This window comes from Girardinichthys multiradiatus, chromosome 10, assembly GCF_021462225.1.
Source record: "Girardinichthys multiradiatus isolate DD_20200921_A chromosome 10, DD_fGirMul_XY1, whole genome shotgun sequence".
In the NCBI taxonomy this organism is placed as follows: Eukaryota; Metazoa; Chordata; class Actinopteri; order Cyprinodontiformes; family Goodeidae; genus Girardinichthys; species Girardinichthys multiradiatus.
The window spans coordinates 6,409,796-6,433,293 of record NC_061803.1 but is presented as its reverse complement, the minus strand read 5'-3'; the positions used below and the strand labels follow the sequence as shown (position 1 = coordinate 6,433,293).

The following is a 23,498-nucleotide window of genomic DNA, read 5'->3' as shown; positions in this document are numbered from 1 at the left end:
ATTAAGCTTGCAGGGATAGGAAGACTTGTATGTTTTACTTTATCGATCGAAGACATGAATTTAACACGTGACCAAAAACCCACGGAGGTTTCAAGGATATGAAATTTTCATCCTTGTTTTGTTCCAGTCGACTGCTGACAGTCCGTCATATTTTTCCCCTTTGCCAAAGGAGGCCAAAGGACGAAGACGACCGCTCCCTCCCCCCTCCAAATAAGACAATAACAAGTAATCCCGTTTTATTTTATTTCTATTAGAAATAGCTTGGGCAGGATAGAATAGGATTTTAGGGCGATTTAGAATCAGCACTTATAGTCCAATGTGTTCTAAGTTGTATGTGCATGCAATGTCTTACTGAAACTTTGATTGCTGTTGGATTCTGAAGCTGCCGCGCTTTGAAGCTGTGCGTGTCTAACTGTGTTTTGAACACCTGAGCGCAGACTCAGGTGAACTTAAACTTGGACTGCTAGAACCTCGTGGTGGAAAACTCACTATTTCCTTTGTCTTTACTCTTCGTGTTTTTCCACTGGTTGCCGCCTAAACGTTTTATGACCCTTTGTGTTCACTGAGCTACAACTTTGGGGTGCTTTATGACTGCATCTTGGTGGAGGTTGCTCCCAAAGCTTCGCTCAGTACTTTATTTTCACTTGTTTTTGCTATAACTGCTGGTTTGACTTTCATACACACTCAATGCTGTTTTATCTTGTTTAGTTAGTTATTGTACCCCTTTTGTGTAAACTTTTTGCATGCTTGATTAGATGAAGATTATTGAATCAGAATAGCGAGGTGTATCAGGGCTGTTGATTTAATAAATATTCACGTAGATAAAGAGAAAGCGTTTGTGTTTATTTTGAGCAAGAGTGATTTGTCTGTCAAAATAAGGTCAAAGTTTCCCCACCTTCGGTGAAATGGTTGATTAAACAGTAACATCTAGTAATAGTTATCAATTATTACTGAGAATTTAATAATTGTAATTATCAAAGGCCTTGAGTCATAATTACAACACCAGAGGACATCTCTGATTTCAATTCGTAAGTAATGATTTTTGGTTAAGAAAAAAAAAAAAAAAATCAAATTATGATTTAAAATTATAATTCTTGATAAATATTAATGAATCAATAATCATAATTCTTACAGAAGCTATCTGTGGTAAAAGGGGGCAGGTACAGGTTGCAATGTTGAAACAAGATAAAGTCAGATTTCAGATGCTGGATTGTTGCGAAAAAAGATAATCCCGTGGGTTCTGCATCCTGGACAGTGGAGTCTGCGCCCTGAAGGTAACCATCCAGACACCGAATGTAAAATGAGTGCATAAACATTTTGTGGTGTAATTTCATCATGGGCCCAACAAAGACAAAAAAAGATACTAATAAAACTTGACAAATCAGAATAAATCTGATAAATTACATTCTTGCTAAATTAAATGTTAATGATAGACTACTGTTTGTCACGGATAAAGAATCTAAAGAGAAAGATGTATTATTTACATAAGCTAAAGAGTTGTTCATCAAATCATTGGGACTGAAAGGCATTACAATATGCATGCTAAGGTCAATGGTACTGTGGTCTTTTACAAGGAAAAATAGGGAAATATTACATAAAAGGTCCTGTGTGTGTGCACTTGCTGTTTTTTCTTACCTTGATAACAAGATCAAATCTGCGGTAGAGCTCCCTGTCAATGGGTTTAAGCAGCATGAGTTCTGCTGTGGTTCTGTTTAAGCTGAAATATTCTGCATAGGCTGCTGGTTTGCCTGAAAAAAACAAAACAGCAAACATAATTCAGTATGTTGGAAAACATCAGTGAGTGAGAAAGAGAGAGGTGGAGAAAATATATGTATGTTATTGTGTCATGGAGGACTGTGAAAGATGGAGTGAGTAAGGGAGGGGGTGGGGGGGCATGACTAATACTCCTGGTTTTCTCTCATCTCAACCTTCGCTGGGAGAAGATGAGCCCTCATAGCTCACATTCATTTACGGTGCTTTGAATGCCGCACTGTTCTGTGGGGAAATCAAGTTCTCATAAGAACAGAAGAAACACGACCACCCGTGCACACTATTATACGCCTCCTTTGCATCTCTATGAATGTGTGTTGCTTCTTTTTTAGCTCACAATGATTTGGTGGTGGTAGTGTGGGGTGGGCTGGGCTGGGGTTGGGGTGGGGGGTCAGGGTTGCTGTCTTCCTGTCTTCCTTGTCTTACTGAGTGCCTTAACAAGGGAAATGTAGATGAAATTCTAATACTGAACAGTTCAGGTACAGTCAAAAGTTAAAATATTTACATAGTGCAGTGCACTTGTTTTCTTTAATTGTTTTATGAAATATTTACAAAACATGTAGAATGTAAATGAGTAAAATAAGGAGTCTTTCAGAGTAGATAACCGTATTATCTAACAAAATGTAGGCTCCTAGTGTTTGTGTGCAAGCAATGCAGGAGATAAGTTGTAACACAGCGCATCTCAAAAGTGTACTCAGCCTGGTAAAGGACCAGTCTTGTGTGACATAAAAAAAATCAAAATCTTTTCCACCTTCAAAGTGATATTTTCTCCATAAATTTTATCTAAAAAAACCTAAATTAATTTGTTAGGAGATAAACGTAACACATTAAAAAGATGAAATAATCTGCACATTCTCACACAAATACATTGTTGAAATACCTCTTAATATTATTTTAGGCATTCAGTTTTCTTTGGTAGAAGTGTATCAGCATGACACATCTTAAGTTGGCAACATTTGCCCACCATATCTTTCGATAGTTCTCCAAATCTGCCGGATTGTAAGGACATCACTTATCCAAAAATTCTTAAGGTGACCCTTTAGATTATTTGTTGAATTTTCGTTCTGGAGAATCTAAAAGTTGTTTTCTGGTCAAGACTTTTTCTGTGGGCTTAGTGTGATGGTGAAAACTGACTGATGTTTAAAATGTTAATAAGTTCAACGACCTTGACAAAACAATCTAGTATCATGCAAAGAAAAGCAACCCCAAAGCATGATGTTGTTACCACCATGTTTCAGTGTAGCAGTTGTATTCTTTCAGTTCCAATGCAGCTGGTCTTTTTTTATTGATTTTAGAGAAGCATCCAGTTTTTGCAATGCCACTGTTATTCCAGAAGTTATCACTTCTTGATAGCTGTCCTTAATTGTAGATTTTTGCATCTCAACATTGCAACATGTTCTCTGTTCTGTCACATCCATTCTGATTTACGGTATTATTTTGTATTAAAAAGTTTTTTCAACTATTCTGGTTAAGGTACTTCTGTTTGGATGATTATCCCCTCTCCATCTTGTAGATGCTGTGCACCTGGAAGGATTTTTTCCTGTCACTTGCAGCATGTGGTTGCAGGATGATATCCCTGACTCAAAGGTCTCTTTGCCCAGCTTTCTAACCATACAAGCAGACAAGAGATTTAAACTGGAGAAACAAAAGCAGGAGTAAAAAACAGAGGGTGTAATCCAGGGCATGCTACATTGAACTGTTAGTATTACATTTTCATCCATACAAACACAAGCTTCCAATATAGCTGTGGCAATATCTGGTTATTTCAATCATGCCTCACTCTCACTCCTAATGTTTGTCAGCTGTCAGAGATGCATACATCTCTATAGCAAGACCTCCTCCTAGAAAAATCAGATCATAATCCTTTCTCTGATTGGATAATAAGCCCCTTTTTCAGAGACAACCTGATATAGAAAACAATTGTGCAAAGATGGCCGCAGGAAGCCAAAGAATCTCTTCTAGGTGGTTTTGAGGCTACCGACTGGGATGCACAGTCAGCCACATGGAGGGGAATTTTATGCCATGGCTAAGTATTTGACTCAGTCCTGAGCAGTGATAGGAATAATGCTAATATTCCTTCTACAAGGACAGCTGAGCTTTATTTGTGATTAATCACATTCACTTTACTTGGAGGCAAGTGTGAACTCTAAGATTCTTAAGACCGAATGCAAAAACTGAATCAAAAGGTGCCTCCGCAAAGTCGCAAAATAATTGCACACAATATGCATAACATAAGGAACCTCTTGGACTTCAGCCAATTATTTAAGTACCATGCATTCAGAACCTTTTAACCTGAAATATAATCGGTGACACTTGTCGTTTAATGCAACATAAAAAATGGACAAACTGAAATAGTGGTAGGGTGGTCAAGTCATTAATAAATGAAAACTAATTACACTCACCGGCCACTTTATTAGGCACAACTGTCCAACTGCTCGTTAATGCAAATTTCTAATCAGCCAATCACATGGCCGCAACTTAATGCATTTAGGCTTGTAGACATGGTCAAGATGATTTGCTGCAGTTCAAACTGAGCATCAGAATGGGGAAGAAAGATGATTTAAGTGACTTTGAACGTGGCATGGTTGTTGGTGCCAGACGGGCTGGTCTGAGTATTTCAGAAACTGCTGATCTACTGGGATTTTCATGCACTATCATCTCTAAGGTTTACAGAGAATGGTCCGAAAAAGAGAAAATATACAGTGAGCTGCAGTTCCGTGGGCGCAAATGCCTTGTTGATGCCAGAGGTCAGAGGAGATAGAGCTGATAGAAAGGCAACAGTAACTAAAAAAAACACTTGTTACAACCAAGGCATGCAGCAGAGCATCTCTGAACGCACGTCGAACCTTGAGGTGGAAGCGGTTACAGTAGCAGAAGACCACACCAGGTGCCACTCCTGCCAGCTAAGAACAGGAAACTGAGGCTACAATTCGTACAGGCTCACCAAAATTGGACAGTAAAAGATTGGAAAAACGTTGCCTGGTCTGATGAGCCTCAATTTCTGCTGCGACATTCAGATGGTTGGGTCAGAATCTGGCGTCAACAACATGAAAGCATGGATCCATCCTGCCTTGTATCAACGTTTCAGGCTGGTGGTGGTGGTGTAATGGTGTGGAGGATATTGTTTTGGCACACTTTGGGCCCCTTAGTACCAACTGAGCATCGTGTCAATGCCACAGCCAACCTGAGTACTGTTGCTGACTATGTCCAGCCCTTTATGACCACAGTGTACCCATCTTCTGATGGTTACTTCCAGCAGGATAACGCGCCATGTCATAAAGCACAAATAATCTCAGACTGGTTTCTTGAACATGACAATGAGTTCACTGTACTCAAATGGCCTCCACAGTCACCAGATCTCAATCCAATACAGCACCTTTGGGATGTGGTGGAACGGGAGATTTGCATCATGGATGTGCAGCCGACAAATCCGCAGCATCTGTGTGATGCTATCGTGTCAATAAGAAACCAAATTCTCTGAGGAATGTTTCCAGTATCTTGTTGAATCTATGCCACGAAGGATTAAAGCAGTTCTGAAGGCAAAAGGGTTCCAACCCAGTACTAGCAAGGTGTACCTAATAAAGTGGCCAGCGAGTGTATATTTTTGCCAAAAAAGCAAACATTGGCCAAAAGCAACTTTGTCATTACAAACTTGTTGCTGCAATGGAAAATTTTAATAATATAATTTTTTTTATTTCATAGCTGGATAGACAACTCATTATCTGGGGTCTTTGCTTGCTATGAACCCAAAGCAGACAGAGGTTAACATTTTAATACAACATTCACCACTATTGTAAAATATTACACACCTTTTCAATATTTTGCAGCCTTAAATACAGCTTTTAGTTGAAGAATATTTATAAAGTACAAAAAATGTAAGAACACGTCTTAATTATTGGCAACCCTAAACATTCCTTTAAAATAAATGTAACTGAAGCATTTGTATATTTTACTTATTTAAGGAAATCAGTGGGCCTTTAAACTTGCCATTTGTAAAGCATACCTTACTGTTTTCCCTTGGGATTTATATATGAATTGGCACAGAGGCCCATCTATCCTGGCAAGTCTCAAAATAAAAAAAAAAGACAACATGCCTTTCAAGTAATGCAGTTGCGTGATGATCTTGAAAGGTCAAGAAAAAGCAACATGAAAATATCTTCTTGCCTCAACATGAAAACATCAGTTAATGAAAGAATGAAAGATCATCTTGCCACCATGCAGTGAGGAGCATTGTAAGGTAAAAAAAAAATCTCCAAAGCTCACTGTAGGAGAGCAGTAGGAAGAAATGGCATCTTAGGGTCACCATCTTATTTTAAGGCTTTTGTTAAAAACTCTTTCATTGTGGCAATACTTGTAGAAGGTGCTGCACAGATGGATCTTTATATTCAAAATATTAATACCACAGTCATAACAGCGACAGTGGTCAATATTTTTGCAATTATTACATCAATATTATATTTGTGGCAATAGTAACATTGGTCATAAATGTTGTTTGTAACAATCTAAGTTATTGCCAAAATTACATATGTACAACCTTTTGACAACTACAATGGACAAAACTTTAGTCATTTTACTCAAGGTTGTCATACCTACATAATCTCATAGTGGCTGATTCCTTTCTTTTCAGTATTACAAAAATATGGTTTTCTCTTTTAAATTAGGAAGAAGAAGAACTGAGACGTGCAGTGAAGCTTAAATTGTGCAGTCAACACACATATGTGTTTAGGGTTTTGATGGTATGTCATTGTTATGCCGTATTACCATCAGACTGATATTGTATCCCAACTGTCACTTTTTCAGTCCAAAGAACATTTTATCATCACTCAAGTGTGTTGGGGTTCAATTAAAGGAACTATTGAATATTGAAGCTTCTGTAATTGACCAGAAAAATAAATTATATCTCTTTCAAGTCAAATGTCAAAAGAGTTTCAAGGTAGCAGCTGATTTTTATTCTTTTTCTACCTCTGTGTTAGAATAGCCGAAGATTCTTCATATTGCTTCAACTTGAGGTACCCCAAACACGATAACATTCTCACTCTGGCCTTATCACGAACTACTGTCAGCTAGTTTTTCTTTCCAAATGTGTCTAAATAGCCTTGTAAATTTGTTCACATTATAGTTATTTGTGGACTTAAACTTTTAAATGGCGTTGCCATAAAACCGAAAGACCTTTTGTACATATTAGCTATTCAAATGTGGCCAGGACACAATGAAAAGTTTAACTACATTTGATTTCTTTATCAGGAAATGTACCTTTGCAAGCTTCGGAAAGACATATCCCTCAAATACAGTCATATTCAATAAATTAGAATATGTGTTCCAATGAAGCTTGTTTGTCAGGTTAGAAGTACCTTTTAAAAATAACAACCTTTAAACAGGTATTAAGTATACTTTTTATTAAGTCCAAATTTCTGTACTAAAATGTTTTTACTGGTCTGGTGCAATATTGTAGTCTTAAATATTGTGTTTTCATTAGCTGTAAGCAAAAAATCATCATAACTAATAGAGAAAAAGCTTGCAAACATCAGTCTGTGTGTATCTTATCTACATTATGTGTTTCATTTAGTGAATTGAGTTACTAAAATAAATGAAATGAAATATAATATTCAAATTTCTTGAATATGATTTTATGTATTAAAGACTTAAACAGTTATATATGTGTTTGAGCAATTATTATTAATGTTAACATAAAACGATTATTTTGCTTTGCTAATTGCAAAGCATTTTTTTATCCCTGTATTTAAACACATCATCTAGTTTTCAGGGACATTACAATTTCAGTATTATAAACATGCAACTCTATTGTGATCCCCTCTGCCAACAAATATGAGCTCACAAAAGTTCACTCACCTATAAGAATGGAGTACAGGATTCCAGGTCTGTCAGAGGGAGGTTGAATGTTTCTGTCTTGGTCCACAGCTTGAACAGGAGGGGTCACGTTGAGTGGATTTGTCTTATTCTGGTGACAAAACAAAGGAGAACATTAGAGTTCATAGGCAGAGCTCTGTGCACCACCGACAGTAAATTAGAAAGAATGTGTAATATTATTGGCTGCCCAACTAATTTATTCATTTGTACTTGGACAATCCCTGCCCTGCAGCAATGTACAGCATAATAGCTGCTCATTTTCCACTGATATTAAGGAATCAGCACTATAAGTAAAAAGTCATTGCACTTATTGAAAATCAGTATTTGACATTTTTTACCTGTCTGTATGTTTACTTTATCCACACACAAACGTGACAGAAAATGGCAAATGTGGCTCCATCTGTGTCTGTTTGTGGTGAGGCTATAATATTGATTTACACTGATGCAATATGTTAGTAATGGGACAAAAGAAATAAAATATATTTTCTGGAGCAACAATCCCCAAAGACATCAAATATCAAGCAATACCCACCATTGATTTCCAAATAAGATTGCATGGCTACCTACATACACAGTGCTGTGCCAAAAGTGTTTGCTCCCTTACAGATTTATTCTGTCTTTGCTGTTTTGTCACACTCAAATGTTTCAGATAATCAAACAAATTATAACACAAGATAACTGGAGTTATATCAATAATTACCTCTAGATAGACACATGTTTTAGGAAAGATGAGATCAATTTCACTGGACATACTAAGGCCAGATTACTGCCTAAACTGTAGAATCACTTAAATAGAACCTATCTGATAACATTAAGTAGCCTAAAAGGCATTAAATCTGATCAAATGAAGCAGCCTACCAGACTTCAAAAAAGCTTTTCCTATGTCTTTGGGATTCCAGCATTCCATGGTAATAGCCATTATCTATTAATGGTGATAACATAGAACAGAGTGGTCAAGCTCCAGAATTGGCCGTCCAACCAGAATTTCTTCAAGAGTGCCTAAATGACTCATGCAGGATGTCAAAACAAAACCCAGAACAACATCTAAAGCATTGCATTGAATCAGTTAGTGCTCCAAAGTCAAAAATACAAAAGAGATGGAAACAAAATAGCATTTATGGGAACGTTTTAAGATAAAAATCACTTCTGACCGGAACACACAGAACACAAAAGCTTTTTGGAATCTACATCTAAAACATTCAAGTGAAAAGACCATCATTTCAGCAATCAGACATTGTGGTGGTAGTGGGTTGGTATGGGGGCTGCTTTGTTATTGACGGAACAATAAATTCTGCTCACTACCAAAAAACCCTGAAAGAAAATGTTCAGCCATCATTTTGTCACTTTAAGCCCAAGTGCACTTTGGTTATCCACTTTTGAAATGCACAAACATCTAAAAGGGGGCAAATACTTTGTTACAGCACAATACTCTGTGCACAACAGCACGATCCTACACTTCCCATTACAAAAAGCATTGCACCTGTCATGCAGCACTTAAAATCAGCCATTACAAAGCATTTTCTGCTGCCGCCTGTCAGTGAGCGAGGACAGGAAAGAGGATTTAGCAAAGATGAACTTATGATGAGTAATGAACTCAAAAGAAAAAATATATGTGTATGCAAATATATTGAAGGGAGAATAATCTGCCAGGAGTTGAGGGTAAACAGGGAGCAGAGAGGCATGTAAATGTGGCAAAGAAGAAAGGAGGAACCTGGCAAAGACAAATCACTGACAACACAGGTTCTATCGTTACAGTTTATTTTACTGACAGCATTTTATACTCCTCTTCACAATGCATAAAAAGAAATTGACAGTCAACAAATGTAGAACTACAAAAGCTAAAAAAAAGAGGCAGTCATTGGAAAGCTGGTTATGATTCCTTTTTGATGCCATCATGAGTTTAAAATAAACAAATATAGTCTTTTTTAGAATTCACAACACATTTAAACTTCGTTCAGATATGACTTACCTATCTAACATAACAGCATTTTCACATTTAGTAAAGCAGAAATAGGAATTGTTATTTTATTAACTGTCATGATTACTCAGTACATGGTAAATTTGTCCTCTCCCTCAAAAAACTGGAAAAATAATACACATGAATCCATTTTACACTCCAGTAAAAGCTGAGGCTTTTGTTGTCAGGTGCCACTAAAAGCAAAACACTTTACTTTGAGTAAGTCTGTGCTTAAAATAGGGATTTGACTGCATAGGGGGTCAGCAAATTATTTTTATGAAAAAAAGAGTGTTGTTCTTATAGACAACCTTTACGCTGAGCACAAAATGCACAGTTATAGTAGTTCTCATCATTTTATCATAATGTCCTGCATGACCTGTGGCTAAGCAGCATTAACTGTAATCAAGAGAAAACAACAGACCCTTAGACCCTTGAAGTAGTTTCAAAGTCCTCTTATCAGAGTCACTGATGTGTTCTGGGATTTGTGCCTTGATTTAAGAAGATGTGCAAATTCAACTCTGCTAAACCATAATGCATATTTTAAAGTTCTTGATTCAAGCTATAGTTTAAGCTCTGTCAGAACTCTATCTACAAAATAGTGTGCTAAAGTTTGATTGTTTTCACAGCATTTCATGTTGGTGCCTGGGCAGTGTTAAAATTAACATGGCAATGATGCAAAAAGTATGCAGCTATTAGTATAGACTCATTACATGTTGTTCTGATTCCAAAAATCTGTGCACGCACACTACGCTGTTGGAGGAAAGAAAAACAGCATAAAAACTAAGCATTGACTCAAACCTAAAACAAATATTGGATTTAAACAGCATTGGTATTTAAACATAGTATTTTGGGAGGCTGTGGAATACATACTTAATCTCGATAAGGGGCTATCAAGTCTGCAACTGGACAAAAGTTGTGTTTCTAGACATTTAACATGCTGATTCCACAGCACAAAGGATTTGAGCTGTAGGTGTATTGTGGGTGGGTTGAATGGGACCCACATCGCACAAACACAAAGCCCAGGACTTTACAAGAGACTCTAAAACCATGCAAGTCATTGGGCAGTTATTATTTTTCCTTTGGATATGTACAGAAGCTGCTATATTTGGAGAAGCGAGAAGACTTATTCACAAAAATGAAAGAATCTGTGAGTTTCTCACAAGCTTCATAAACTGTGGATGTACCTTGAAACCAAGAGCCGGTTTTTCATCAGTGGTAACTGCAGCTGTAAAGCTGAGTAAGTTAGACTGCAGTTATTTGCTAAATACTATATGGTATATTAAGGTATAGTTAGTAGGACAAATTGCCTTACAAAAGTTGTTATGCCCCTTGTACTTTATCACATTTTGTCACATTATTACCTCAAACCTCAATGTACGTTATTGGGACTTTAATATGACAGATCAACACAAAGTGTTGCATAATTTGAAAGAGAAATAAAACTGATACAAAAATTTCAAAAATATAAATATAAAAAGGGTAGCCTGGATTTGTACTCAGCCATCTTTGTTAACCCTTTAAAGAACTACCCTTTCAAGAATGTATTGAGGTCAATGTCTGCTTCAGTCTACAAATCTTTAGTTTTGGCCAGTATTTAGCCCCATTTAGAATATCTTCCAATCAACTTCAACCAGCTCTCTCCACGTAAGAAAAGAAGCCCAAGAGAGTGATGCTGCCATTACCATGGAACACAATAAGAATGGTGTGTTCCAGCTGTGTTAGTTTTCAGCCACACAGCCAGCAGGTTTTATTTTGGTTCAAAATCATGCTCTTTATTGAACTGAATAACAACATAATGAGATGCCATCATAATTTAAAGGTTCTTGCAGGTTCATGAAAGATGGGCATGCTGAAAAGTTTCTATCAATGTAGTTTTTGCTTTTGCTTTTTAAAAATAAAGAAAGAACACGTGAATTCTTAATAATTCTGGGACCAAGGCCAGAACAACTCGTCAGGATTTTGATTGCTTAAATTTAGTATGAGGTAAGGTTATCTTTACAACTTTCATCCTATTACAACACAGTCATGGTACTTTTCTACCAAAGACAGGAGGGGGGGTTGGAGCAGGTGCTTATGGCATCATGCTGCAAAAATATAATTCAGTCATAGCCTAATATAACTAAAATCACAAGACTAAGAGATGAAAATATAGATCCAAAGCAGGTAGAAATGGCAAGCTATGAGGCTAATGCTGTACAGCTTCTAACATGATGTGATTCTAAAGCTGTTTGTCAAGAACATCCCGGCAGAATTAAGCAAACACTTGGTATCAGCAGGAAGACTAAGAGCAACAAGTATTAAGCCGGCATGAATGACATTACCACTGCGCAAAACCACTTTGTTTTTTATAAAATCAACTGAACTAAGGGAGAAGAGTGGTTGATCCTGAGAAAAGTTAGGAGATTAATAGAAGGAGGGAAAAAAACCTTTATGGATGTTAGTAGTTAGATAAAGTCTTCCGTGAGGTACCAAGTAATACCTTGCACCTGCATGAGCAGTGGGACAAAGATGAAGCACTTTCCAATTCTCATAATACAATAACAGATGGCCATTTACATGAGGCAGTACACTGCAGTGCTACAAAGTTGTAAGCGGTGCAGAAAAAATAGCTTTAAACTGAAGTTATAATGCAGTGCTGAGGTCTTTGATGCTTTGCTTAGCTCTGTGCAACTTCTAACCAATCACCTACTCACCTGATGTAATGACAGATTAAATAATTGGCCAAGCATTGGGTGAGCTGTTTATAGTACTGCTCAATAACCAGTTTTTATAATTCTCTTACAGATTTTAAATTTCTGAGTTGCAAAGGAAGTAGTGTTTTTAAGTACATGAGTAACACCCTCTGACACTCAACTATCTGACACAAATGGCCAACATCTTGTTGGGTATATAGGTGCTGAGTGGCTGTGATAGGGAAAGACACAGAGAGCATACTGCAGTTATCTTGGGTCAGAGGCTCTGAAGTTGTCACTTCTTATCAGTCCTCTTATCACTTTTTTTCATGCCACTAAAAACATTTTGCCTGGTAACAGTAGACCAATGAAATTGATGAGTAGTTCAAAGAGGTCCAATGAACTTGTGTGATAAATTAAGAGCACTTTCACAATTCTATTACCGGTATTGTAAATCAGTCATTCATATTCACCCTCATCAACATGGAAAATAACCAATGGGTTTTGAAAGGCTGGACTGCTGCGTGATTAAGGGTACTGGGAGCGCTCAAGTGAGAGCGTCAACGAAGAGGCTGAAGTGAGTGACGAGATCCTGAGGCTGTTCAATTCGGACACTGAAGAACAGGACTTTGATGGTTTCATTGCGCAGGAAGAAGATGAAGAACGCGATCAATGATTTTTGACCTGATAGGCTGCAGTGTATATCAGTCCTTAGGAGATATTGGAATGTTGTGTGTGCACTGTTCAGTAAAAAAGCATTAGCAATGAAATTTGTGTGTTACTGATAACGTGCGTATATTTAAAGGTAGCTGTGTTACAGGCACTGTTAGAAAAAAAGCATTTGCAATATGCATTTGTTTATATTACCATACGGATTAAATTAAAAGTAAAACAAATCCTCACATGCAATATCTTTCTGTATAAATATCTCATATTACAAAGTTGGACACCCGCGGCTTAAAATCTGGTGCGGCCCATACAAGTACAAAACTGGTTTTCTTTCTAAAATTAGAGCATGCAGCTTTTAATCAGGTGTGCTCTGTAGTCTGGAATTTACGGTAATTAATTGAAACAGCAAAGATGCGGCACAAAATGGTCTAGTGGAGGAGACCACAATGTAACTTTTTAGCCTATATGCAAATCTGTGTGAAGGGCACCTGACCCTCTAAATGTGTAATCCCATACGGATGCATGGTGGTAATGGCAGCATCATGCTCTGGCAATGCTTTTCTTTAGCACAGCGAAGCTAGTCAGAGTTGATAAGATGATTGATGGAGAAAAATACAGCTGAGTCCTGGAAAATAAAACATGTTAGAGGCTGGTGACTGGGGAAGAGGTACATTTTCTAGCAGGACACCATTCCTAAACATATAGCCAGACATAAACTTTTATGGTTTAAATCCTGGCATACTAATGTGGTAGAAAAGGCTACCTCCAAGTCCAGGTCTAAAATATCACTGTTGATATTCCAATCTGAATGAGCATGAGCTATTTTGCATAGAATGGACAAAACATTCATATGTGTCAGTAGTCACACAACCTTAAATGAGTTTTCCTCAACTTCACAATCGTGCAAAACCTTGTGTTGGTCTATTACACAGAATCCCAATGAAATGCTTTAAAACTTGTGGTTGAACTGTGGCTGGATTTGAAAGGTTTAAGGAGCTATAAATACTTTTGGAAATAGTGTATTTGCACATGTCTGGTAAGTTATTGAAGACGCAAAAGAAATTTTGTGACACATTGATAATCATTGTTTTCAGTTTTGATGTAATACATCAGGGAAGTATGAAACTCATCTAGGGTTGCTTTCTATCTAAACAAGCAGACTTACAGTGGGAAAAACAAGTTTTTGATACACTGCTGATTTTGCCAGTTTTCCCACTTGCAAATCATGTCTTGAATTTTTATCATAGGTACTCTTCAACTGTGAATGATGGAATCTCAACGAAAGTCCAGAAAAACACATTGTGTGTTTTTTAAGTAATTCATTTGCATTTTATTGCATGACATAAGTATTTGATACATCAGAAAAAAAAAAAAATATTTGGTACAGAAATCTTTGTTTGCAAATACAGACAGATGTTTCCTGCAGTTCTTGAAGAGGTTTGCACACACTGCAGCAGGGATTTTGGACCACTCCTCCATACAGATCTTCTCCAGATGCTTCAGGTTTTGGGGCTTCAGGTTTCGGGGCTGTCGCAATACAGAGTTTCAGCTTCCCCCAAAGATTTTCGATTGGGTTCAGGTCTGGAAACTGGCTAGACCCCTCCAGGACCTTGATATGCTTCTTACAGAGCTACTCCTTGGTTGCCCTGGCTGTGTGCTTTGGGTTGTTGTCATGCTGGAAGACCCAGCTATGACCCATCTTCAATGCTCTAACTGAGGGAAGGAGGTTGTTGGCTAAGATCTAATGATACATGGCCCCACCCATCCTCCCCTCAATATAGTGCAGTCGTCCTGTCTCCTTTGCAGGAAAGCATCCCCAAAGAATAATGTTTCCACCTCCATGCTTCACTGCAGGGATGGTGTTCTTGGGGTTGTACTCATCCTTCTTCTTCCTCCAAACATGGTGACTGGAGTTTAGACCAAAAACTTCTATTTTTGTCTCATCAGACCACATGACCTTCTCCCATTCCTTCTCTGGATCATCTAGATGGTCAATGGCAAATTTCAGATGGGCCTGGACATGTGTTGGTTTGAAGGGGACCTTCACACCAACAATGCATTTTTAGCAACAGCTAAAACATTTAAATAAATTAAAAACATTGGAGAAACTTATAGAAAAACTAAAATAAGTGAACATGTAAAATTGGTTCTGCAGTTATTTAAATTTCCATTCTGTGATAACATGAGAGAGAAGGGAGGATGGATACAGCTGTTTTCCCTTGGTCATAGTTCTTCCAATGCCACTCTCTCTCCTCATCTTTGTGAGGTGCATTTGAAAGATTGGAAGATCTTCAATCATGGTGGAGGGATAAACCAGTTCTGAGTTACAGAAGGAGAGGATGCAAGCCAGCATAATCAAAAGCACCAAAGATTTCTACCCACCTAACTTTTTAATCATTATTAAGTTCAACTTTCCATAATTTGGAAATAAAGATAAAGGACTTATGTCAGATCTGATGACTGTCTGGCAATGTGACTATTTGAAGGAGAGAAAGGGTGTTCAGTTAGTTTCATTAAAATGACAATACAAAATGCTGATTTTCTGTGGTAGACAAAAAAGATTTTGATCATAAGAGACATATATTATAATAGATATAAAGTAGATATTATAGATAATTTAAAGTATAAAAGAGTTGACTCTAGCAAAAAAGGAAGCTTCTTGTTTTACTTCCAGTCTTTTCTGCAATCATGAAACATGAAACAGAGGAAAATGTAAAGGTAAAAGTTGCTGACCATGACTCCTTCAGTTGTGAAATTAATATGTGGTTTTCTTGGTGTTGCTATCATGCAAAAGTAATGTGGATACAGCATCTCTAGTGACGGATATTATTGGATACACAACCCTGTTGAGGGGAAAAGTTTTTGTAATATAAAAAACTTTAAGAACCTGATAAATTATTAAAACATTTTCCACTCAATGTAAAATATATACTGCACAATTCAACTAAAGAGCAAACAAATATGTTATGGGAAAAGTGTAAAGGGTACAAAACAACATGGCTGCATAAGTGTGAACACCTTTAAATAAAAGAAAATAAAAATCTATATATAGGTTTTGGTTCAAAACTGATTGGTGTTTGGGAAAATTAGTCTCATATGCAGAAAAGTAACACAAGCTGCATTATGCTGCCATCACCGTGTTTCACTCTTGGTGTGATGTTCTTAGGGTGATTTACAGTTTTGTTTTGGGCCAAAAACATATTCTGGTATTGTGGCCAAAAGATTAACTTGGGTTTTAATAAACACTTTTTTTCCACAAGGTTTGGGGAATTTTGGCCAAGCCAAGATGGTTACTTTGGAAGAGACTTGTGTCCTGCATCCATACTCCTTAGTCCAGACATATGGAGGAGAGAGAGAATCGTTGTCAGGTGTGGAACACAATCAGTACTTGGCAAAGAGTCCTGCAGCTCCTTCAATGTTGCTGTCATGTTCTTGGCAGCCTCCCTGACCAGTTTCTAACTCATCAGTGTTAGAAAAATATACCGTTTATTAAGGTTAACTTTTGTTCCAGATCTTTTCCAATTATTGATGACTTACTTCATTGTGCCATAGTGTATGTATAATGCAACTTTATTGCAGCCTCATACTAACTGATACCTTTGTAGAAAACAAATCCCACAAAATCCCACAAGAGCAGCTGATCTTTATTTTTAATCAGTTTTGTATTTGATGACAGTATGAACTCAGGAAGACTGAATGTTGTAACTGTACCAAAAGTGGTGCACGCCTGCAATATCTTTGTTTAATTTTCTCCATTATATATCTTACTCTAAAGATGGGAACTGCTTCAAAATATTTACCATGGTCTAATTTTCCATCACCTGGCATTTTAACAAAGTTGTGTACACTTTTGATATGCACTGTAATGATTGTGTGAGCCACAAAAATTACTCCTTATACTGTAGACTTGCAATGATTAATAGGGTGTAATTGTAATCTATGTAATTTTTTATATTACATAGATTTTTTTTTTACTTGATTTGCAAAATGTTGAAGGAGAAAGAACATCACCATATTTTAAAAAAGGGGAGGCAGTATGACTCAACTTCTCTTTCCTTTAATCATGAAGTGTCATAAAAAGTGAAATTACCGAAGCCTCTCACATCAAAAGCTGCCTCCATATTGGAAGCAAATCGATAGCCAAGAAACAGTCTGTGCCTAATCCAACACTGCATCAGATTTGGAAACCCTCAAGAATTTTCCCAGCCTATGTATTTATTTATTTATTTTTTGCTTTGTTCAGCTTTTATGTAATAGTTTGTCCAGTTACACCTTTGATTTTTTTTTTCCTTTTTGACCTCTGACATCTTCATTCTTTTGGATTTGTGAGCATGAGTACTACTTATCCTCATCAGAAGTCTGAAATGACTTGGAGAAAACAGTGAATGTGGGAGTATGGCTGACTGACTGTTTATGTGCAGATCAGAAAAAAGAGAGAGAACTAAAAGCATAGTAGTAGAAATTATGTTTGTGTGTGTGTGTGTGTGTGTGTGTGTGTGTGTGTGGCAAAGATATTACCCAAAATAGAGATGAGTTAGACAATGTTCAGTTAGGCCTCACTTCTTACTGGCTCGACATCATTTTATACGTGTGTAGGTGGAACTGGGTGTTAAGGCATGAATGCACTGCTGGCTCACCATAATCATGCGTGTGTAAGTGTGGGTGAGTGTGTGTAGTGAGGGACGAATACTCTGCTGACTTGTCAGAGTTGAGGATTTTTCCCCACAGCAACTTTGTTTCATTTATAAAGTGGTACTGCTAGTTGCTCTGGATAACAGCATCAGCTAAATGTCAGAGACAGAGATACAAAAGCACTGCACACACAGCTGTGTAAGCATAAATAAAAACCACAGTGCCAGACTCGGTCTTGTAGCACTTGTCATTACACAGGGGATTTACACTACCATCTGTAAGAAATCACAGAGATACATTTTGACAGTTTGTCCAAAGATATTTCTTGAAATCTTTTTTCCTCCAAGTAGTGGTGTAATAAGATCTTGTACCACAAAATCTCATGCTATAAAATGTTAAAACATCGGTCATGTAAAAGAAATGAGTCCCAGGAAGCACTGTCATCTTGTAGCCTGCATTACTTTGGATAAATTGGACCTGATTAAATGGACAGATGAAATAATATTTAGACTTTTAGAGCAGCTGACTAATAATGTTGAATGTTGGCATCCCGTTTGAACTTTCCAAATGAGTCAAATTCTTAGTAATTGTAAGGTGCAAGTTGATATTGTGATCAATTTAACAACCTTGGAAGATTTTCTTGAGATTTTGCATGAGAATATCTCAGTTTTTGGAAATCCAAGGGTTAAACATCCTTTGCTAGAATCATCCCCAATGTCTCCTGTTTCTATACCTCATCTTCTGCTCTTACTTAACCTTCACTGGAGCAAAACCTCAAATGTGTCAGGAAGTTCTGGAAAGTGAGAAAGGCTTTAAAAGCGGGATCACATCTGAAGAATAAGAACACACAGAGAGAACAAGCAGAAAAGAAGCAGGACATGTTGTATGTGTGAAGCTGAGCTCTAATCAAGATAAGCCATCTCTTAAAAGAGTCTGATCAGCTATGCCAGTTTTTAATTTTGTTTTCTTCAACATCGCCTCTTTTTCTGCCTGCAGCACTTCTGTGATCTTTTACTCTACAGACATTTCTGGATATTTTTCTGTGCAGCTTCAAAGAAACAGCGTCCCTTAACAAGCGGAAGGAAACTTTTTATCCATTGGCTGTTATACTGAAACAGTATCCTGACTGGAGTCCAAAAGATTAATTCCCATCCTAAAATCCCAGTTTGTTGGAGATAACTGTTGCTTTCTCTCATTCCTCACAGCAAATCAGGCCAGTCATAAGGGCTATAGGCTAAGACTTCTTTGACAGAGAGAAAGAGATGAAAAACAGACTGCTGTCCTGCCTGCTGCTCAGATCCTGAGGTCCAGAAAGCAATGACCTTTCCGTGGACATGGAGAGAAAGAATTCTGGGTTACTCTCCTGATCTGGATTTGAACAAGCATGGAGGTCAAAGAAAAAAAATGTACAACCCTTTTTTTTTCCAATTTCTGTTTAATAAGATAAGACTGAAATCAGATTAATAAGTGGAGCTCTTTTGGAAGTGTATGAATGGGTGGATGACCGATTGTAGTGTAAAGTGTTTTGAAGTCCTCTAACTTGATAAAGCACTATACAAGTGCAGGCCATTTACCATTTACCATCATGAGAACACGAATCTTGTTACCACAAGATAATGCCTTTTATTTCGCATTATGAAAAGATGTCCATTCAATTTAAGCCTTCATGGAACTGTAAACCCTTTTCCTCACTATGCTGCTGCCAATAGCAGTATTATACTGCACATAAATGTCAAGATCTGTGAACAAAGGGTTTTAAACTTTCCTCTTTCTGACAGCTGGATTAAGTGCCCAGAGATGTTAAAAGCAGATATCAAAGGTCATACAGCATGTGGGTTATAGACAAAAAAACTGGGTAATTTTCCATTCAATGTTACAATTTAAATTTTTAGATTGGGGAAACAGCAGAGATGGACATATTGCAGTTTTGCCAGCCATTTCAAGCTTGTCAATTCTGCAAAGTATTTTCTAGCTCATTACCTTTTAACTGAATTAGATTCATTTATTTATCCACAACACCATCATGACACAATAAAAAAAGGTTATTCTAAATCTAAATTGAATGAAAAATGGCAGTAGATTTATAGGTCTTTCTCAGAAAGCAGAAAGGAAGACCCGTAAACCTAAATGTAGCCCTTTAAGAGAAGCAGAAAGTCGGCCAACTTCAACTATATATATATACAGTATATTTTTTTGTGTGCAGTATTTATTTTACAGAGTGAAATGATAGTTATGACTTTCTTAAATGTGTCTATTGATGCAAAATAATTAAAAGAAGTGCAAACAAACATATTGATTGCAAGGCAAAAAATATTGTCCAGTGAACACAGTAGAAAAGCAGGAGTGACCCTGTTTACATGCTATTCACACCGAACAACAAAATACAGTGAATAATGCATGTGCATAACACTTACAGGCTCTGTCAGCTCCAGAACACTGGCCAAATACGTGATGGGACTACAGTCACGGGTATTTCCCACAAGTGCACAAGGTAAAAACATGGGACCCAAGTCGTCTCCATCCAGCACATCCACAGTCAGTGTGGTAGTGGCTGTTCGGCGGTCACTCGGAAAAGGTGCCCGGTCCTGAACAGAGATGAAAAAAACTTTCACATTAGTTCATCAAACTGGAACAGCTCTTAAAAAACATTTCAAAACAGGTTTTCATAACAGCCAAGATTGAAGTTAAAGTATAAAAAACATTGAAAGACCAGGCTAAATGATTTAAATGAAAAATAGTGCCATCAAATTAGCGGCAAGGCACAACAGCAGCATCAAACAGGCATTAAGGAGTACAACCCTAATATTTATATATCAAACAAACTGCACCAGCAGGGTCTGGTCATTGACTCACTCTTCACAGCACAGCTATCCTTATGAACCCATTCTATTCAGAAGCATCAACACTTCAGACAAAAAAATCTAAGTATGAAGTCCATTAACCTGTCTGCTCTTGTCGCATTTCAGCATGACGTGTCTAATTTGTGTTAAATGCGTCAACTGATGCGGCTTACTTGGTGAGACGCATCACAGCGTTCCCAGTGAGCATTCCACTTGGAGGATAATGCTAAAGAGATACAACATTAAAACTGTTTTTAATCCTAATACTGTGTAATACTTGTAATAGCTAGATCACACTGTTAAATTTAAAGGAAAAGGGAATATATTTTGCCATTTTGTTTTCTCAAATACATTTTGAGACATTCATCTTACACTTTCTGACGTCTTTTCCATCCTGCTAATAAATTTAAATGAAATAACCGTGAATGCTTTGTAGTGCAACAAACTAAATATATTAAGTAAGCACACTGAAAGCAAACATTATGCTGCTAACCTTGCTGCCATTAGTTCACTTATATAAGAAAATACATCAGTGTGAAAATGAATTATGATTTAAGATAAAGGTAATATAGTTAAAATTTTACAGCAACATACTTCCAACTTGCAGATGTGTCTTACTGTTAATCTAAGGGTAAAAAAAACAAAAACAAAACATTTGACTCTACTGACAGTGGGATACAATGTTCAGTAAATTTAACTACATCTAGAAATGTGCTGTATTTCATGAAATTTTGTTGCTGCAGTAGTCTATTGGGAGGTTAAATACAGAACTTGTACAGTAACATTACCGGCACAATGCTGGCAAATCTGCAGTTAGCATTTCACTGTTTATGTACTTGACAATGCTGTTGCATTGTTTCATTACCCATTATTCATGCTTGCACTCAAAATCTTTGGATCTAAAAGGAAATGTTTTTTGTCATATTTATTATTATTTGTTTTTTATTTCTGATCCATAGCTTACACAAGCTGTATTTTATGTGTTTCATGGACTGGCTTATTTGACTCATGGTGGCAACAACCTTTTTTCAATATAATGCAATAAAAAAAAGATTTAGCAAACAAACACAAATTTAGATCAGATTTTTCATAGATCTGAAAATATAATATCAGTTACTGATGTTACTGGCTTTCAGGCAAGGCTTGTTATATTTCTTTCAGAGACATTCCAAGTCCTGTGTCTAAAAAAAACCCACAAGGAGTATTTTCCTCCTGGCAGCTACCTAATTTCCATACCGACAGCATAAATATTTAACTGCAAACAGTTTTTCATTGAATATTGATTAATTACATTTCAAATACACTTGTATTGTCACTACACAGCCTTGATCCAAATAAATATCTTGATTAATATGCTTGGTTTGTCAAGAAACTGAACAAAAAAACTGATATAACGTGATATATTCAGGAAAAAAACTGAAAACAAAAAAGCCGTTCAATGTTAGAATTTTGTACAGGTGTGAGATTTAAAAACGTGTCTTCTAGATACACTTAAAACAAAAAACAAATGTTCTCCCACACAATTTAATTTTTCTTTGAGTCTGACCTTCAGGAGACCTTAAGCTGAAATCGGTGGATTTTTGTGAGGCCCCCATTAAATATGCAACCAGTTCACAAGGAATACAATTCAATTCAATTCAAAAATACTTTATTAATCCCAAAGATAAATTAAATGTTGTTATAGCTCATATTATGTAGGTTTCTTCAAAGAGCCATTGTAGATGCTGATGGCTGTGGGCAGGAAGGATCTCCTGTAGCGCTCCGTGTTACAGCAGATCTGAAGAAGCCTCTGACTGAAGACACTGTTGCTGTAGAACAGTCTCATGAAGAGGATGCTCAGGGTTTTCCATAATGTTCTTCATTTTATGAAGAATCCGTCTTTCCACAATGATCTCCAGAGGTTCCAGAGGAGTCCCCAGAACAGAGCCAGCATTTTTATCAGCTTGTTGAGCTTTTTTAAGTCCCTGGTTCTGATGCTGCTTCCCCAGGAGATGATGGTAGAAGAGATCACACTTTCCACAACAGACTTATAGAAGATATGCAGCATCTTGCTGCAAACACCAAATGACCTAAGCTTCCTCAAGAAGTACTGTCTGCTCTGTCCCTTCTTGTAGATGGCTTCACAGTTGCATCTCCACTCTAGTCTGTTGTCCAGGTGAACACCGAGGTATTTATACTCCTCCACCACCTCCACTTCTTGTCCCATGATAGAAATAGTGTTTGACTTATTCCTGTTTCTCTTAAAATCTACAATCATCTCCTTTGTTTTAGTCACGTTCAACATGAGATGATTGTTTCCACACCATGCCACAAAGCGGTCCACCACCTTCCTGTACTCAGCTTCTTGTCCATCTCTGATCCACCCCACGACTGCAGAATCATCCGAGTATTTCTGCAGATGACATGAGTCTGTCTTGTACCGGAAGTCTGAGGTGTACAGAGTGAAAAGGAATGGTGAGAGTACAGTCCCCTGTGGTGCTCCTGTGCTGCTGACTACCTGGTTAGACACACAACCCTTCAGTCTCACAAACTGTGGTCTGTTTGTCAGGTAGTCTTTAATCCAGGAGATTGTTGTGGCCTCCACCTGAGTGTTCTGGAGTTTCTGACAAAGCAAATCAGGTTGGATTGTATTAAATGCACTGGAGAAATCAAAGAACATGATCCTCACAGTGCTGCTGGCTTTGTCCAGATGACAGTGGGTTTGTTGAAGCAGGTGTGTGATGGCATCTTCAACTCCAACTCCACAGCGATAAGCAAACTGAAGGGGGTCCTGATGGTTTACTGTTTGCTTACTCAGGTGGGCCAACAGGAGTCTCTCTAGGACCTTCATGATGTGAGATGTCAGGGCAACAGGTCTATAGTCATTGAGGACTGATGGGTGAGTTTTCTTTGGTACCGGAACAAGACAGGAGGTCTTCCATAACACCGGAATCTTCTTCTGGGCCAGGCTAAGGTTGAAGAGGTGCTGCAGAATCCCACAGAGCTGCTCTGCACAGGCCTTCAGGACTCTAGGGCTGACATGATCTGGACCTGCAGCCTTATTCCTATTCAGTCTCTCCAGTTGTCTCTTCACCTGACTTCTTGAGACAC

General features: G+C 37.5%; 1 protein-coding gene across 1 annotated transcript in view; it reads right to left on the bottom strand.

Moving 5' to 3' along the window:
- Positions 1-23,498, bottom strand: part of LOC124874972 (protocadherin-15-like) — a 346,908-nt gene that overhangs the window by 185,587 nt on the left and 137,823 nt on the right. The window contains exons 9-11 of the mRNA XM_047376690.1: positions 19,983-20,153; positions 7,621-7,729; positions 1,636-1,748 (exon numbers count right to left, since the gene is read on the bottom strand). Coding sequence (XP_047232646.1) covers positions 1,636-1,748; positions 7,621-7,729; positions 19,983-20,153 — 393 coding nt within the window. The remainder of the gene's footprint in view (positions 1-1,635; positions 1,749-7,620; positions 7,730-19,982; positions 20,154-23,498) is intronic.